The sequence below is a fragment of a genome, unplaced genomic scaffold, assembly GCF_019419815.1.
Source record: "Pyrus x bretschneideri cultivar Hongxiangsu unplaced genomic scaffold, Pyrus_bretschneideri_v1 Contig10, whole genome shotgun sequence".
Classification (NCBI taxonomy): Eukaryota; Viridiplantae; Streptophyta; class Magnoliopsida; order Rosales; family Rosaceae; genus Pyrus; species Pyrus x bretschneideri.
Genome location: NW_025999391.1, coordinates 3,276,825 through 3,294,880, shown reverse-complemented (window position 1 = coordinate 3,294,880; position 18,056 = coordinate 3,276,825). Strand labels below are relative to the sequence as shown.

Below are 18,056 nucleotides of genomic sequence, written 5' to 3'. Positions count from 1 at the left end.
ACCACACAAAACACATTAATTGCACCTAATAATTTTTATTCAACCATACCTAACATTGCCTAACTTTCAATGCCTAACTTTGACATTGATTTTCAACAATAGCAACCTATTTTGATTTGAATTTCCAACACACCTCCTCAAATCAAAACGCCTTCATTCCTAGCATTTCACGCAGTAGCCGGAATGTTTCAATTGGCAATGGCTTTGTGAAGATGTCTGCCACTTGTTCCTTGGTGTGACAGTAGACAAGTTCAATTGTCTTTTGCTTCACATGGTCCCTTAGAAAATGGAACCTGGTATCAATGTGCTTGCTCCTTCCATGTTGAACAGGATTCTTTGCAAGTTTGATTGCAGACACGTTATCTACATGAATCACAGTCGATTCCACTTGTGGATGACACACTGACTTCAACAGATTTCTTAACCAAATTGCCTCACACACGGTTGAGGCTACAGCAACATACTCGGCTTCACATGATGACAAAGCAACAATTGATTGCTTCTTTGAAGTCCATGAGAAAGCTGTTGATCCTAGAAAAAACACATAGCCAGTTGTGCTTTTCCTTTCATCTTGGTCACCTCCCCAATCACTATCTGAATAACCAAATAATTTTGCATCTTCACCAAAATTATAAAATAGACCATAGTTTAGAGTACCTCTTATGTACCTCAAAATTCTCTTGGCGGCCAGCCAATGAGACTCCCTTGGTGTTTCCATGTATCGACTCACGAGTCCAACACCATAAACTATATCAGGTCTTGTGATTGTAAGGTACCTTAGGCTTCCAACGAGGCTTTTGTACACTGTTGAGTTTACAAACTCACCCTCTCCTCCTTTGGACAGCTTCAATCCAGTTGCGACTGGGGTATTGACAGTGTTGCACTTGTCCATATTGAACTTCTTCAATATGTCTCTCATGTACCTTTGTTGAGAGATGTGGATACCATCACTTTCTTGCTTCACTTCTATGCCAAGAAAGTATGACATTAATCCATTGTCAGTCATCTCGAATTCACTGAACATGGATTGCTTGAACTCATGGAACATTGCCTCATTGTTTCCTGTAAACAATAAATCATCTACATAGAGACAAATAATTAAGAACTCCCCTTTTTCACCATTCTTCATGTAAACTGAATGCTCGTATGGACATTTCTGAAATCCATTTTGGTGAAGGTAGTTGTCGATCCTTGAGTTCCAAGCTCGTGGTGCTTGCTTGAGGCCGTACAAAGCCTTCTTCAAACGATACACCTTATCTTCTTCTCCTTGTACTTGGAAGCCTTCCGGTTGTTCCACGTACACTTCTTCCTCAAGTACTCCATTAAGGAAGGCTGACTTGACATCTAGTTGATAAATTTTCCATTTATGATGTGCGGCAAGAGAGATTAGCAATCTTACCGTGTCAAGTCTCGCAACTGGAGCATAGACTTCATCATAGTCCACTCCATACTTCTGTTTGTAGCCCTTTGCTACAAGCCTTGATTTGTATCGATCCACACTCCCATCTGCAGTGCGTTTGATCTTGTAAACCCACTTGACACCAATAGCCTTCTGATTTGGTGGGAGCTTTGTCAGCTCCCAAGTGTCATTCTTCTCGATGGCATGGATCTCTTCTTCCATGGCTTTCTTCCAACAATCTTCTTCCACAGCTTCATTGAATGAGAAAGGCTCGTGGTCTGCATACAAGCAGAAAAGGTTGGTTTCTTCTTCTTCTTCTTGTCCATAAATCTCTGTGAGACTCCTTAACCTCACTGGAGTTGAGGAGCTGCTTTCCTCACTAGATGTAGGACCACTCCTTGCAATTCTGTGCACTGGAGTTGTTGTGATTGTTTGAGCAGGCTGTTGCTCAATCGGTGGTACAACTTCTGGTTCTTCAAAATCAGTGGAGACGATCTTCTCTTTACTGACTTCTTTGTTGTTCCACGTCCATGTCTCTTCCTCACTGAAGATGACATCTCTACTAACCACTAGTTTGCCAGTTAGTGGGTTGTAGAGCTTGTATGCCTTGGACTCTTCACTATAGCCCACAAACACACACTTCTCACCTCTATCATCAAGTTTCCTCCTCTTGGCTTCTGGAACTTGAGCATATGCAACACACCCAAAAATTCTTAGGTGTGTAACATTCGGCTTGTATCCACTCCAAGCCTCTTGTGGTGTCATCCTCTTGACACTCTTTGTTGGACATCGATTCAACAAATAAATCGAACAAGCTACAGCTTCTGCCCATAACTCTTTTGGCAAATTCTTCTCCTTAAGCATGGACCTTGTCATGTCAAGGATGGTTCGATTCTTTCTTTCGGCTATCCCATTTTGCTGTGGGGTATAGGCAGCAGTAAGTTGATGCCTAATTCCTTGCTCCTTGCAGTATGCTTGGAAAGCATTGGAGGTGTACTCTCCACCTCTATCTGATCTCACAGCCACAAGCTTGTGGTTACTTTCTGCCTCTGTGAGTGCCTTGAACTCCTTGAAAATTTTTAGGGCAGCTGACTTCTCCTTGAGAAAATAGACCCAAGTCTTTCTACTGAAATCATCAATGAAGGTAATAAAATACCTATTACCTCCATAAGACATGGGATCCAATGGACCACATATATCTGTGTGCACCAACTGCAGTGGTGCCTTTGCTCTCCATGTATCACCAACAGGGAACGATAGTCGTGTTTGCTTGCCAAGCACACAACCTTCACATACTTGGCGTGTGGCTTCAATCTGGGGTAGACCACGAACCATTCCTCCACTTGACAGCAACTTTAGGCCATTGAAATTAAGATGGCCAAATCGAAGATGCCATTTCCATGACTCATCTTCCATTACACCGATGTTGCAGCTTTCAATCTTTGTGTTCAAATTCAACGGAAACATCCGGTTCTTTGACATTCGAACACGTGCAATAAGCTTTCTCCTTGCATTCCTGAGAGTGAGAAGCATGTTCTCCATATGTATAATGTACCCTTTCTGGAGCAGTTGACCAATGCTCAGAATGTTGCTCTTCATACCTGGTATGTAGTAGGTATCGGAGATGTATTCTTCTCTTCCATCCTTCTGGATGATCTTGATCTTCCCTTTGCCTTCAACTGGCAACTTTGAGGAGTCACCAAGACTTACAGATCCATAGGCCCCTTTTTTGAGTTCGGCAAAAAACTCCTTCTTTCCACACATGTGATTACTTGCACCAGAGTCCAAATACCAAACATCTTGTTGGCTACTGGAATCATGGTGTGCTAGTAAGACTGTAAGTTCTTCATCTGTATTTCCACTTGATTCTGCCATGTTGACATGCTCACCATTTTTATGTGAACATTCATTGGCATAATGTCCATATTGCTTACAGTTGTGACACTGGATATGCGCCTTTCCTCGAGTAGATCTCCACTCCTGAGACTGACCTTGATTTTGTGCATAGCCTCGACCTCTTCCTCGGGCTCGTCCTCGGCTACGGTTGGATGAGCTCCCACGACGTGAGTTCCACTGCCCACGACCTTTATTTGGTTTGTCAATATTCAACTTTGACTCCAAAGCTTGCTCTAGCGTTGTGGGGCTTGCATTCTTCTGAATGCGTTGCTCGTGAACTAGGAGGGATCCTAGTAGCTCTTCTGCGCTCATCACCTCCAAATCCTTGGATTCCTCAATGGCAGTCACCACATGCTCAAACTTAGATGTGAGTGACCGGAGTATCTTCTCCACAACTCGTACTTCATCGAGTCTCTCGCCATTTCTCCTCATCTGATTTACTATCACAATGAGCCTTGAGTGATAGTCGGAGATGCTCTCCCCTTCATTCATATGAGCAGTTTCAAAATCTGCTCGAAGTGATTGTAACCTCACTTTCTTGACTCGATCTACTCCTTTGTAGATTGTACTGAGTGTATCCCATACTTGCTTGCTCGTTGTTGCTTCTGCAACCTTCTCGAACGTTGAATCTTCCAAACCCTGGTATAGAAGATACAGCGCCTTTTGGTCCTTCTTTCGTAAGTCCTTGAGAGTGTTTCTTTGATCCGCAGTATATACGGCTTCTTGCTCGGCAGTGGGTACAACATACCCACTACTGACAACTTCCCATAGCTCCTGTGATCCAAACAATGCTTTGAATTGGATGCACCATCTTTCATAATTTTCTTTCTTCAATGTGGGAACTTGGAGTTGCACTAAGTTGGACGCCATAACTGCTGCACCTGCCAGAATGGTATTCTGGCTCTGATACCAATTGTTGGTATTTGACAGTTTACTAACTCAATACCAAAATATGTGGGTGATAAGTTTACAAACTCTATCACACCTCTTTCACTTTGCACTCTCAAATAAAATTGGACAAAGAAAGAAATAGAGAAAGGAGGGAAGCAACAAGCTTTGGCTAAACACTTGGACTTTGATATATGAAAAGGTTTACAAACTATTGGAATAAGAAAGCTTACAAGCTTCTTCACAATTGGAAGTGGGATTAGGATGGGATGATTTACAATGCTTGAGAACTTGGGTATTTATAGCAAACCAAATGATTAAACTAAGATTATTTATTACCACACAAAACACATTAATTGCACCTAATAATTTTTATTCAACCATACCTAACATTGCCTAACTTTCAATGCCTAACTTTGACATTGATTTTCAACAATAGCAACCTATTTTGATTTGAATTTCCAACACATAGCAGCCCTGATCAGCAGCTGAGCCTCCTAATTTTTACATGTTAGGTTCTCTAATGCTCTCTTTCATTTGCTGCCTCAGCTGGAGAAAGAACTGCTCCACGCCAGCAGGATACAAAATTTCAGCAGCCATGTTTTCCGATCCGAAGAAGAGTTAAATTTCAAATTTTGAAACCCTAACTTGTTCTAAAAGCAACTAGTTCACTTCACAAAGGACAAATGACCCAAAAAAAGTGATGAAGGGCAGATATTTACGGATTTTTCCGAATCATTAACCAATAAACACAAATAAAAATACTCGAAACTTCTACTCTTATCAATAATTTCCTTAAAAATCTTACATTAAGATCAATTTCCTTAAAAGAACTTGATATTAAGGAATTGAAATCCAATTATCTGAATAAATGAAATCTCCAAAATCTAAATGGAACAACATCATGTTTTGGATAATTTGATCTTAATCTTCAGCTTCTTTGTTGCTCTTAATCCTTCTTCTTGCTTCTCCTCTTGTTCGAGCAGCAACCGCTCTCTTTCATCTTCCTCCCTAGCGATTTTTGCACTCTTCCTCTCTTCCTTCAGAATGTCATCAAAACTGGACACCATCGCACGATCATCTCCATCATCATCCTCATCATCCGCCCTAGGGCGCTTGCGGTTATGCCCAAATATCGCCTGGATCACAGAAGAAACATCAAGTGATTGCTCCTCCTTGACACGGTCTTTGACCTGATTCTTTGAGACGGATAGTTTCGGTTTTGGTATCGGTTTTGCTGTGCGTTTCAGCTCAACAGATTGCTCCATTTGCTTCAAGCGTTGCTTTGTTGTGATAAACCAACTATTCAAGATATCTCTCCACGTCCGAAATGCATGGTAAACGTCTCTCCAAGTCAACCACACAAGTTGGATACTCTTCAACCTCTTCAACAGATAGCAAGGAATCACACTTCTTCCTTATCTAAAACTCATGTGTAACTTAGTTTTGAATTTCAAATGTAATCAGATGATATGTAACCAACCTCATCTTGTAATCTCTATATAATGAAGTCCATACCTCACTCATAATTAATTGAGTTGAGTTTATACAATCTATGTTTACAATCCTAGCTTAAATTCTTTCATGGTATCTCTGAGCTAAAAGTCTAACGACAGATTATTTTTTTTCTCTTCTCACATGGCTTCTCCCATTCCCCTCCCAAATGTCTCCAACTTTCTCACGATCAAACTTGATCGTACCAACTACCCCCTCTGGCACGCCCAAATGCTACCTCTCCTCCGCAGTCGTAATCTTGTTTCCTTTGTCGACGGAACCAGTCTGTGTCCTCCAGCATACTTGAAAGATGATAATGGCAACATCACTGACAAAGTCAATCCCGACTTCGATACTTGGATCCAACAGGATGCCACTGTTATGTCCTGGATCAACTCTTCTGTTCACCTTACCGTACTTGCTGCTTTAATTGGGAAAACTAGCTCCCATTCTGCATGGACAACCCTACGTGATCGATATGCTTCTCAGTCAACCGGTCGCCTTCTCCAACTCCGCAGTGAGTTGATGAATACTCACAGAGGTGATTCTTCCATCTCTGAATTCTTGGATAAAGTTAATTGTCTCGCAGATACTCTCTCTCTCTCTGGTGCTCCTGTTTCAGACTCCGATGTTGTTGCCATCATTCTCAACAACGTAGGCCCTGCCTATGAAAGCACCGTTGCCTCCGCCCAAGCTCGTGATGAGGCCATTACCTACAGTGCTTTGGAAGCACTTCTCCTTGGCGCTGAAAGACGACAGAAAATGCATACTGCATTTGGTACTGACAACGGCCTCACTGCCCTTGTAGCAGGCCGCAATGGCAACCGTGCACCTGCATCTTTTCGGGGTCGAGGCTCCTCTACTGGGTTTCGCGGTCGTAGTCATTTTCCTAGTGGTCGTGGCTCTTCAAATCGCCACTGCAACTCTCCTCACTTTCACCAAGGATCTCCCTCTAATCAAGGATCCCACTCTCACCACGGGTCCAACCCTCACCCAGGCTCCCACTCTCGCCAAAATGATGGGATTCTCGGCCCAGCTCCTTCCCACAGTCCTTTCACTACTGGACGCATTCAATGTCAAATATGCAGTCGTCATGGCCATTCTGCGATCGACTGCTTCAACCGCCTAAACATGTCTTATGAGGGACGCGTTCCTGCACCTCGCTTGCAAGCGTTTGCTGCTACGGCACCTTCTGCCTCTGCCACAGCACCTGCCATACAGGAGTGGTTGTTTGACTCAGGGGCTAATGCTCACATCACAAATAATTCTGCCAGTCTTTCGAATACTCATCCTTATAATGGCATGGACCAAGTCAATGGAGTTGGTGGAACAGGTTTGCCAATTTCACACATAGGGACCACTTGCATTCGTACACCTCACTCCACCTTTAGCTTACCTAATACACTACTTTGTCCAAATGCATCCACCAATATTATTTCAATCCATCGCTTTACCAAAGAAAATAATTGCTCTCTAACCCTATATCCTAATTCGTATTCTGTTCAGGATCTTCACACGGGGAGGATGCTTTTACAAGGCCCGAGTAGAAATGGATTCTACCCCTTCTCTGGTGTTTCATCAACAAATAAAGGCGTGTCTGCATTTTTAGGTACTAGAGTGTCCAATTCAATTTGGCACTCTAGGTTAGGTCATCCATCTTCTCATATTTTACAAAGTTTGGTTTCTAGGAATAAATTGCCCATTAAAGGCGTTGTCACTAGTGAGTTCTGTCACTCATGTCCCATGGGTAAGAGTCACAAGTTACCTTTTCAATTGTCAACTTCTAGGTCTTTGTCTCCATTAGAATTGGTTCATTCCGATGTATGGACTTCACCTTCATTTTCTATAAATGGTTTTAAATATTATGTAGTATTCATTGATGATTATTCCCGCTACTCTTGGCTATATCCATTAAAATTAAAATCCGATGTTTTTTCTACTTTTGTGTCATTCAAGAAACTGGTTGAAAACTTGTTTAATACTAAACTAAAATCACTCCAAACCGATGGAGGAGGAGAGTACGTCAACAATACTTTTAAAACTTTTTTAACTCAACATGGAGTTTTCCATCGCTTTACATGTCCACATCATCCCGAACAAAACGGCATTTCTGAACGAAAACATCGTCATATAGTTGAAACTGGCCTCACCCTACTTGCTCATTCATCCTTACCTACTTCATTTTGGGATGATGCTTTTCATACAGCAACTTATTTGATCAATCGTTTACCAACTAGAGTTCTCCATGATGAGTCTCCTTTTCAAAAGTTGTTTCACAAACCTCCTAACTATGATTTTCTTAAAGTTTTTGGGTGTGCATGTTTTCCCTATATTCGTCCCTATAATACTAATAAGTTACAATTTCGTTCCAAACGTTGCATTTTCTTAGGATATTCATTAAATCAACATGGTTATAGGTGTTTAGATATGTCCACCAGTCGCATATTTTTGTCACGTCATGTCTTATTTGATGAAACCATTTTCCCCTACAAAGAATCCATTTCTACAAAGCCTTCCTCCTCCCCGTCATCTACAATACTGACCATTGATTCCCATCCTTTAATAAATCCCCCTAGGACTCCTAGCTCCACTACTTTCCCACCAAATCCGCATCCCACCTTACTTTCCACTCAACCTAACCCTTTTTCTCCTACTTTTCCCCAAAACCCGCACCATCCCACCTTACTTTCCACTCAACCTACCCCTATTCCACCTAATTTCCCACTACATCCGAACCCCACCATTCCTTCCACTCCATCATCAACACCACCACATATTACCTCTTCACCTATATTAAATAATCCTATTCCATCCCAATCACCCCTCTCACTTGTACACTCTATACCTGTCCTTTCCCCACCTCTATCCTCTACGAATGCAGTAGGTGTTGCTCCTGTCTCATCTTCCTCTCCACGCCACAGTCAACCTGTTCACTCCATGGTCACCCGTTCAAAGGATGGCATTCAAAAACCCAATCCCAAATATGCGCTTATTTCTGATGTGACTAATGACCTTGTTGAGCCTACTTGTTTTACACAGGCAAATAAGTTCCCTGAATGGCGTATGGCAATGGCAGAAGAGTTCAATGCTCTGCAACAAACAGGAACGTGGTCCCTGGTTCCTTTTCATTCCACAATGAATGTTCTCCCAAATAAATGGGTGTACCGTATTAAACGTAAATCTGACGGCTCCATTGAAAGGTTTAAAGCACGTCTTGTTGCCAATGGTTTTCGTCAACAGGAAGGACTTGATTACAGCGAGACGTTTAGTCCTGTCGTCACTCATGCAACCATCAGACTTATTCTCTCCGTGGCTCTTCATTTTAATTGGCAAATACGCCAGCTTGATGTCAAAAACGCATTCCTCCATGGTTCCTTAACTGAGGAAGTCTACATGCACCAACCTTCTGGCTTTGTCGATCCACAGTTTCCAGCACATGTATGTCGTCTTCGACGGTCCTTATACGGCTTAAAACAGGCTCCACGTGCTTGGTTTCAGTGTTTCTCTCAACATTTGGAAGAGCTCGGGTTTCATGCATCAATGGCAGATTCTTCACTGTTCATTTACTTCAATGGAACTACTGTTATTTATTTACTCATATACGTTGATGACATCCTTGTTACAGGTAATAATCCATCTCACATCTCCACCTTGATTCATCAATTGGGAAACAAATTTTCAATGAAGGACCTTGGGGCCTTGCATTATTTTTTGGGAATGGAAATTACGAGAACACCGACGGCCATGTATTTAACCCAGTCAAAATATATCCTGGACCTCCTCAAACGAACTAACATGGCTGACGCCAAACCATTGTCTACTCCAGCCCTCCCTGGCCGCAAACTTAGTTTGTATGAGGGTGAGCCCTTGGATGATGGTACAAATTTTCGCAGTGTTGTTGGGGCTCTCCAATATCTCTTATTCACACGGCCTGACATTGCTTTCGCTGTAAATCAAGTCTGTCAATATATGCATTCACCCACAACTACACATTGGGCTGCAGTCAAGCGCATTCTTCGCTATTTGAAAGCCACTCATAATCACGGTATCGTTTACAAACCCAGTTCGTTGTCCCTCACAGCCTTTGCCGATGCCGACTATGCTGGTGACCCCGATGATCGTCGCTCCACTGGTGGCCATTGCATTTTTCTAGGGGATAACTTGATCTCTTGGAGTTCTAAAAAACAAAGAGGTGTGTCTCGCTCAAGTACAGAGGCTGAGTATCGCCAAATGGCCTATACCTCTGCCACCTTGTCTTGGTTCCGCCACATATTCCGCGATCTTCATCTCCCTCTAAATCCACCACAATTGTGGTGTGACAATATCAGTGCCTTGGCAGTAGCTTCCAATCCAGTCTATCAGGCTCGTATGCGTCATGTGGAAGTTGATTATCATTATGTTAGAGAAAAAGTAATTCGCAAAGAACTAGTTGTGGGATATGGTTCTTCCGTTGACCAACTCGCGGATCTCTTAACCAAGGGTTTGTCCACAGCTCGTTTTAGTTATCTCATCTCCAAGCTTCCTGTTTGTCAACGTCCACTCAGCTTGCGGGGGCGTGATAAACCAACTATTCAAGATATCTCTCCACGTCCGAAATGCATGGTAAACGTCTCTCCAAGTCAGCCACACAAGTTGGATACTCTTCAACCTCTTCAACAGATAGCAAGGAATCACACTTCTTCCTTATCTAAAACTCATGTGTAACTTAGTTTTGAATTTCAAATGTAATCAGATGATATGTAACCAACCTCATCTTGTAATCTCTATATAATGAAGTCCATACCTCACTCATAATTAATTGAGTTGAGTTTATACAATCTATGTTTACAATCCTAGCTTAAATTCTTTCATGTTGAACAAGATTCTGACTTTGCCAAGGAGGCTTTGCCAATCACAGCCTCCGGACGCTCCTCCTTCACGTGATATTTGATTGGATGTTTCGAGACGGATTTCTTTTGTTTCGGCATTGGTTTTGTGCTGCATTGCTTTGTTGAAGAGGATTCAGATTTTGCCGAGGAGGTTTTGCTCTTGCCAACTTCTTCAGGCTCTCCTTTAGACGGCTTTGGAATTTCTGCACTGTCGGATTGCAAAAAGGAATAATCCCGGGACTCCTTGATGATTTTACACTTCAATGCCTTGCTCAAGGGGGCAGGACTCTTTGCGGTGCTTTTAGCCTTGTCACCGGAATTCAGAACCCTAGACGCCAACTTCTTCAACTCCGGCACAAAATCCTTCATCTCTTCGTGCACTCTCTTGGCCATGACACGCTCTGAGGGACCAAAAAAGGATCCGAAGTTTTCGGTAGTACTATTAACCGAGCAGCCTTGAGCAGCAGCAGAGCCTCCTGATTTCTTCATGCGAATGCGATCTTTCAGTTGCTGCCTGAGTTGAAGGAAGTCGAATTGCCCCGTCTTGGCAGGACGCGTAACTAGAGCAGCCATCTCTTCCGATTCCAAAGTCGTAGAATTCTAACTTGGAAACCCTAACTTGCTTTCTAAGCAACTACTACTTGACAGAGTGATCGAATGCGGAAAGCGAATGAACTGGAAATTGTAGCTTGTAATGTAATTAATGGAAGGGAAAAGTCTCTATTTATAGTTGAGGTTTGGGATTGGCGGTGCTTTCATTTTACGGCGGTTTAGGATTTTTTCCTAATCCCAATAGGATTGGGAAACTGATGTCCTAAGAAACAGGAGAGTACGTAAACAGAGACATCTTATTTGTTTATTTTTCTTAAATTCAATTTATTTTTAAGGTTTTTTTAGCCAAGATGATTCCTGAGAATGACATAATTCTTCACTTTAGTTTTTAAGATTTGAGATCATTAGAAGTGGTCTCTGAGTTTGTCGACTGTCAATCATTTTAATCCTTGTGTAATAAATCTTCGTTAAATAAGGATCAAATGACATAAATTGACGATTTTTTTTTTTTTTTTGTCATTTTGGTCCTTATTTTACGAAAATTTTTCATTGAGGGCAGACATACTTAGGGACAAAAATAAAGAGTTATGCCCATCTCAAAAACCATTTTGACCAAAAAATGTTTTTTAATGGAATAGACAATATTTTTACTCGGTTAAAATATATTTGGATAAGTGGTGAAGCCCTCGTGATTAGGGCATTGCGTTCCAATTTCAAACCCTCCTTCTCTCTTAATGTAAAATATTATTTGTCCTAACAAAAATTGAGTACGAAATGGTCTTTTTCTTTTTCTTTTACAAATTTAGTAAATTAACAAAAGTAGGTCATGACACTTTTTCTATTAGTCCACAAGTCTGTTAAAATAAAATAAATAATAATTTTAACAAAGAAATAAAAAGTAATATTTTGGACTTCTGTATGCTACTATATGAGTACATTTTGTCAAAATATCATACATCTCAAGAATTAGGATTACAATACACTTTCAGAAGGGAATGGTATCTATTAAGGGCAAACTGAATATGGAGACTGCTACATGTTGAATGTGGTGACTCGGTAAAGTTTCCGAAAAAAAACTCAAATTACAGAAGACTGAAGACATGGCCGGCTGCAGAACTCAAATCACGAAAAACGCACCTGGCTCTCATCTAGGTTTAGTTAGCATTGGTTATCGATTTTGGTATGAGTTTGCGTTTGTGCTTCAAGAGCATGGTCCTCAAAATCTTGAACTCTGGAAACAATGTTTTCTCCTTGTGAACTCTGTCCGGTAACCAAGAGAAGAAAAATCTCAGATACTATTAATTTGTGAAACTTCAGAACTTTGAGCAGAGAAATAGCGGCAAGTTGAACCATACTAACCTCAACCTTGCTTCAAGAATCATTAACTCTGAGCTGCTTGAGAGAATCTGGACCAATAAGGAATATACGTTGTGGGATATGGTACCGGAAAACAACTATTCCTTTATATGCTGTCCGTGGCACACCATCCTGAAAAACGAAGGAAACACAAACAAACAACTCCAGATTAATAATTTAACAACTGGGTTTAAAGCCAGGCACTTAGAGCATCTTATTTCCAGAGCTACTTGCATACTTAATGGACGACAGGACTTATCGCATCGAAGATTCTGCAGTCTCATAAAATCAAATGCGTTATTCCTAATGTCAATGATAATTGGAGGAAAGTTGTACAATAAAAAAGAAAATTCACCTTCCATTCTTCGAAAATACCGAACTGGCCAGCAATGTATTCGAAGTCTGGCTGGTCATTGTACTGTATGCGAACATCACTACCAATGTTGCGTGCCTTTAGTACAAGATCAGATCCACGAATAGGTTTAGCTTTTTGCACAATGTCAGCAAAGTGCTTTATATACTTGTCCTGCAAACGGGTTGAAAAATGTATTGATTATACATGAAAAGAAAGAGCATTCTGACCAAAGTATTAAAGCATCCATTACCTCCATCAGGTAGCTCAAATTCATTGATTTCCAGTCAACCTTAGAAGCAAAAGGTAGAAAAGAGTAATTCAATATGAAAATGTTGAATAACGATAAGTACAAACTTAGATTAGATGGAATGATACAGAAGAGAGATTAGTAATTACCAGGACATCATTTAGCTTGATTGGCTCAAGATATTGTTTGAAAAACTGTCCCAGACTAGAACCCTGCATAAAATTACAAGACATGAGAATTGAAGCATGACAAATTTCACAATCCTACAAGGGAGGGGGAAGAGACTAGCACTATTACATTCTCAAGCCATTGCGCTTGACATTTGACAATCACTTAGATTAAGTTAATCAGAATGCAAAACAACTATATAGGGATTACTTAAAAGAAATTATACGGCAATATAAAGATGGGAGGAGAAACAAAGAACCACTTTAACTCAGAACTTTATTAAAATCGTTCCTCTAACACTGTTTGCATTTTCAAGAAACAAAGGACCACTTTAAGATAACTCAGAATTTTATGAAATTTATTCTCCTGACAATGTTTGCAGTTTCAAGGAACAAAGAACCACTTTAAGATAAGATTTCCTGACTTCCGGGAGATATATTAAATAAAATCAGTGCAGAAATCAATACACTAAATCACTGAATTTATACAAAAATAAATACATGACTGCATGCACTATATAACGCTTGAGGTTGGGAAGCAATGAACAAGAAAAAGTAAGAATACATACGTGTTCTCCAAAATTATATGTTCTGCACACTTCTGGCCGTATAAATTGTCGACCCTTATGATTTTCTTTTAACCTCAACCAGTCATCCCAGTAAGTGAAGCATTGTGAAAGAAAACATTTAGAGGATATGGATCTAAATTCTAAAAGCATAGAGAAGTGTAAATCAACATAAAACTATTTCAGCAACAAGGATATGCCTTTGGCCATTTTGGTGATAGCTCATCCCATGTAGATCTAGCCAGCATCCACCCGAGTCCAGGAAAGAAATCCGATCTATAAAGTATTTCTGCACAGTGAATCAGATAGCAGATCAGAAAGCATAGTGGCTCTGAGTTTCTATTTCTGATAGCTGTCAATGTCTTGTGCCCAAACATCGGCAGAAAATACTGAGGATGCATGCACTTGTTGGTAAGATGATAGTAATGTAATGTGTTAACTGATAAGGTTAGATAATGTAGCAGAAGACCAAGATGCAAAGATCATTGTCAATCCTTAAAAATAGGAGCAATATGTTACAAACCTACATGAGCCAGGAACCTGAACAACCGTGCTTAAATAAGCATTGGTTCTCCCACAAAAACAAAAACATTTTCTCTATCCAGTCACGAAGGACAACAAAAAGGAGGTGTCGGATAGTGATCTTATTATTAAATTAATGTAATTGGTCTTGAAAAAATAAATATTGCATTATGCTTGATTCCAATCTTAGGAAGACTAACTTGAAAAATTAACAAGAACTCACTAGGATCATGCACAAACTGCTTTTGCCCATTGTCATTCCACGAGGAAACAGCCATGATAGACCTACCACAGTTCAATATACAAAATAAAAAAAAGTGAGGAAAAGTCAGAATTTCTGGAGTCCAGAACATTTATATAATATGTATTCAAATCATAAGACCTCAGATTCATCTAGAAGACATACTTATCCTTGTCAAGAAGAGCTGCTGCAGCCTCAAAATAATCGAAAAAATCGGGAGCAATTTCCATATCATCTGTGTTCAAGGATGATGGATTGTTTCATACTTATAGTGGAAATAAAATGAAATAAAATAAAATAAAAAGATCCAAAATATATTCTGTTTTAACCTTCAAGTATGATTACGCGGTTGAAGTTATGCTTGTAGAACAATCCATCCAGTGCCCATTTGTAATGACCTAAAAAAGCGGGATATAATAGTGAGATGTAGTAGTGAAGCTAATATAACTGAAGCAGCAAAGAATCCTTACGTGCAATTTTGTAGTATGCAATCAACTCCCCAGGTCTTTCAGCATGAACTGGTTCATAATCCAAATGCTGCAATTCATTCAAGTCAGAGTTGATAGCTATCCTGGTGTGCTTCCAACATCAAGGATACACAGTTTGATTATAAATGTACAACTTACTTGCATATAGGTAAGCTGATCGTAGCTCAAAGCCTTTTGTTTGACAGCTGGATGCGATCCGTCCTAAAAAAAATGAACCCTGTTGAGCCATTGATTCTCTCCTAGATAAAATCTAAAAAATAACAATGACATCCATAATGTTTTACCATATATTAAACACATGATACCTGGGAGACAAATAGAGGAAATTTTGATGCAACGGAACTCTGATATCTGGATATTAGAATAATTAGGCCAGTGAGTCAGTACAAATCTAAAAACTGTGATGTGCGGTGTAAGTACGAAACTTACTTTTTATGTGACAAGAACAAGGAACTTACTTTAAAACAGACTTAACAGTCCTTTCCAGATAATCAGCACGATTGCATGCCATAATTACAACTGCTGCCACTGGCACCTGGTTTTTGTCAATCAGCCGACCTAGGCCTTTTCCTGAAAAAAAAAAAAAGGGTGACAAAAGAATAATTCTAAGTGTTGACGATATAGAACAAGAATACAGAAAGTTATAGTAGCAAGCTTAAAGAACAAGAAAGCTATGGAGGTAGAGAGAAAACAAAGGAAAAATGTAATCTTGTATTGTATGAATGAAATGCTTCGCACCAATTATTACAGAGAATAGCAGCTTATATAGCTGCTGTGTCTTTCCTTACAAGCTGAGCTTTTATCTTAACCGCATAACCATATATCTCAACAGACTAAAGCTGAGTTGGCATTTTGTCTCTGTAAGTGATAGTCAACACTAAGTTCTTTGGAATGTATTATGGCCAAAAAATAAGTATCTGCAATTTGCCGAACAGCTCAATCATACTGAAACGAGAAAGGGGATTTCAATCTAAAAGTTTAATTAATATAATTAGTTAAATTGGTTGCAGAACAAAACACATGGGCTTGAAATGGTTCATCATCTATAGTTATATGAAATCCACTTCAAATACATTCAAGTAGCCTAATTCTGGTTTACGGAAAGGATTTTATATTATTATATAGTATAAACCATGAATCACCGAAACCCATGCTTTTCTTCTTCTAACAGACTATTACTATATACATGGCCTGAAAGCACACAACATATCTTCCAAGACTAGAAAACAAGCAAATGGGGGTGCTTTTTCAGTTCACTCAAAAAAAAAAAAAAAAAAAAAAAAAAAAGATTTTGTCTAATAACCACCTACTTTCAAGTTCTTGAACTAGGACCTTCAGTTGTTCACACTCTTGCTCTAGCCGTTGCTTTTCTTCTACAATTGCAGCAGTCTAGTGTCAGAATTTAAAAAAAAAAGGAATAAAAGAAGTATGTCATCGTTGGGCACAATATAATGTATAAACAAACATCTAAAAGACTCATGTGCTAGAAATATATCACACCGCCAAGGGAAACAATTTGTCCTTGTTGCAAGCTTATTTGATCAATAAGAGTCCTCAATTGAGATGTACACTGGTTCTCTGACTCTATCTGCAAAACAAAAACAGATGTCATTCAAGATAAAGTAACCAACTTTTCAACCGTAGAAGCTTCCAATGCATAAATACGCCTTGCGGTTCTGAAATACAAGCATGACCCATCTGGTTGGTCTTAAAGTAACATTAAGAAAGACATACAAAGAAACGTTTAACATCAAAAATTACACAATATGGATGTGAAATTGTGTAAAAACTGCTTCCTTTGCTCAATTTGTTTAAGTAGGCAATAAGCTAACAACAGAAATTGATCCTACTAAACAATGTGCACCTAAATTATCATCAAACGAATAAATGAAAAGAGTTCCCATTGCAGACGAATTACTCATGAACTACTCATAATTTCGACATACCGCATCGGCGAGGCGATCAGCGTACTTCGATTGCGTAGCGAAAAGCCGTATCTGCAACCAAACAGAAACACCAAACACGAAGTAGAAGAAAATCGATTCAGTCATTTCTTTCAGCAACAGCAACAGCAACAACAAGAACTCCACATACATTTCAATTCCAAATATTTGTGAGAGAAATAGGGTTTTTGGGGAGCCCACCTGGATATAGATGAACGCCGCAGCTGCGAGAAACAGGAGGAACCGAAAATCGCAGAGAATTTTCTTCATTTTGTTTAATTTTGGTGCGAAAAAAGAAATTACGGGAGCTTCCGATCTCAGAAATTACGTACGAATTTGAATCAGATGGAATTATAAGGGTTAAGGATTGCAGAGACTTTTCTTCATAAATTTTGGTGTTTGGTGAATTTTGATCGCGTTTACTTTACTGCCAGTCAAGGTCCATGACCTTGCTAACCTGCGCCGGCTGTTCTTGCACGGTGCTCTCAGTGACGACAGTGTCCCATTTTTTCTTTGTTGGGACCAGAAATGTGAAATGGCCTTTTTGTGCCGAAAGAAAGAAGGTAAAGTGGGCTTTGAGTTTAATAAGGCCCAATGGGTCCCTTTTTTACGACCCCTAGCTGGGGATAAATGTTTTTAATTATTTGATTATGACACACCCCGATCCAATAACTAGTTGCGCGAGCCGCTGGCAAGAAAGTTAGCTCAAATATGTTTAAACTTGCCCGATATTTTGTATTTTTCATTTCTTTCAGGTTATTGCTTTGTAGTTGGATATTTGCTAAGTATTTAACATAATTTTCTTTCTATTCTTTCATTTTCGTATAGTCTTTACATTTCTGTAAACATATCTATGTGAGAATTGCAGACTAAATTGAACTAAGAGCCAATCCATTTGTGTTATTGTTTGGCATACATAAACAAAATATGTGAAGTCTTTTATAAAACAAGGCATAGGAAAAACTTAACACGGATCTTAATTTCATCTTCGTCACAATCTTTTGATTAGAAACTCAATCTTTTATATATAATGCCAACAACCCCTTTCGGGGTCACAAGTTTCACCAAAAAAAT

At 39.7% G+C, this 18,056-nt stretch overlaps 2 protein-coding genes across 2 annotated transcripts; both read right to left on the bottom strand.

Annotated features, from left to right (window-relative positions):
• Positions 1-5,035: 5,035 nt before the first annotated feature.
• Positions 5,036-11,466, bottom strand: LOC125470310. Its single transcript, XM_048569203.1, has 3 exons — positions 10,547-11,466; positions 5,981-6,098; positions 5,036-5,568 (listed from the first exon to the last, which is right to left on the bottom strand). The coding sequence occupies exons 1-3, from the start codon at positions 11,116-11,118 to the stop codon at positions 5,086-5,088; spliced, it is 1,173 nt and encodes a 390-aa protein (XP_048425160.1). The 5' UTR covers positions 11,119-11,466; the 3' UTR covers positions 5,036-5,085.
• Positions 11,467-11,989: 523 nt separating this feature from the next.
• Positions 11,990-17,510, bottom strand: LOC103926716 (alpha-1,3-mannosyl-glycoprotein 2-beta-N-acetylglucosaminyltransferase-like). The gene is made up of 18 exons (XM_009335532.3): positions 17,184-17,510; positions 16,986-17,036; positions 16,540-16,627; positions 16,350-16,412; positions 15,498-15,609; positions 15,345-15,390; positions 15,178-15,240; positions 15,022-15,088; positions 14,881-14,949; positions 14,717-14,786; positions 14,534-14,595; positions 13,987-14,077; positions 13,792-13,885; positions 13,205-13,267; positions 13,059-13,097; positions 12,809-12,979; positions 12,457-12,585; positions 11,990-12,357 (listed from the first exon to the last, which is right to left on the bottom strand). Exons 1-17 carry the CDS (start codon positions 17,250-17,252, stop codon positions 12,469-12,471), a joined length of 1,335 nt encoding a protein of 444 aa, XP_009333807.2. The 5' UTR covers positions 17,253-17,510; the 3' UTR covers positions 11,990-12,357; positions 12,457-12,468.
• Positions 17,511-18,056: the final 546 nt, after the last annotated feature.

Bases quoted from the DNA above. Each gene is read 5' to 3' on its own strand.
- LOC125470310 (XM_048569203.1), bottom strand. From the start codon at position 11,118: ATGGCTGCTCTAGTTACGCGTCCTGCCAAGACGGGGCAATTCGACTTC. The intron at 6,099-10,546 runs GTCAGAATCTTG...CAATTAAAGCAG, and splicing joins GGCAAAGCCTCCTTGGCAAA to CAAGTACGGTAAGGTGAACA. The intron at 5,569-5,980 runs GTATGCTGGAGG...TATCTGTTGAAG, and splicing joins TTGCCATTATCATCTTTCAA to AGGTTGAAGAGTATCCAACT.
- LOC103926716 (XM_009335532.3), bottom strand. From the start codon at position 17,252: ATGAAGAAAATTCTCTGCGATTTTCGGTTCCTCCTGTTTCTCGCAGCT. The intron at 15,089-15,177 runs GTAAGTTGTACA...AATGAATTGCAG, and splicing joins ATCAGCTTACCTATATGCAA to CATTTGGATTATGAACCAGT. The intron at 12,980-13,058 runs GTAATGGATGCT...ACCCGTTTGCAG, and splicing joins ATTTGAGCTACCTGATGGAG to GACAAGTATATAAAGCACTT.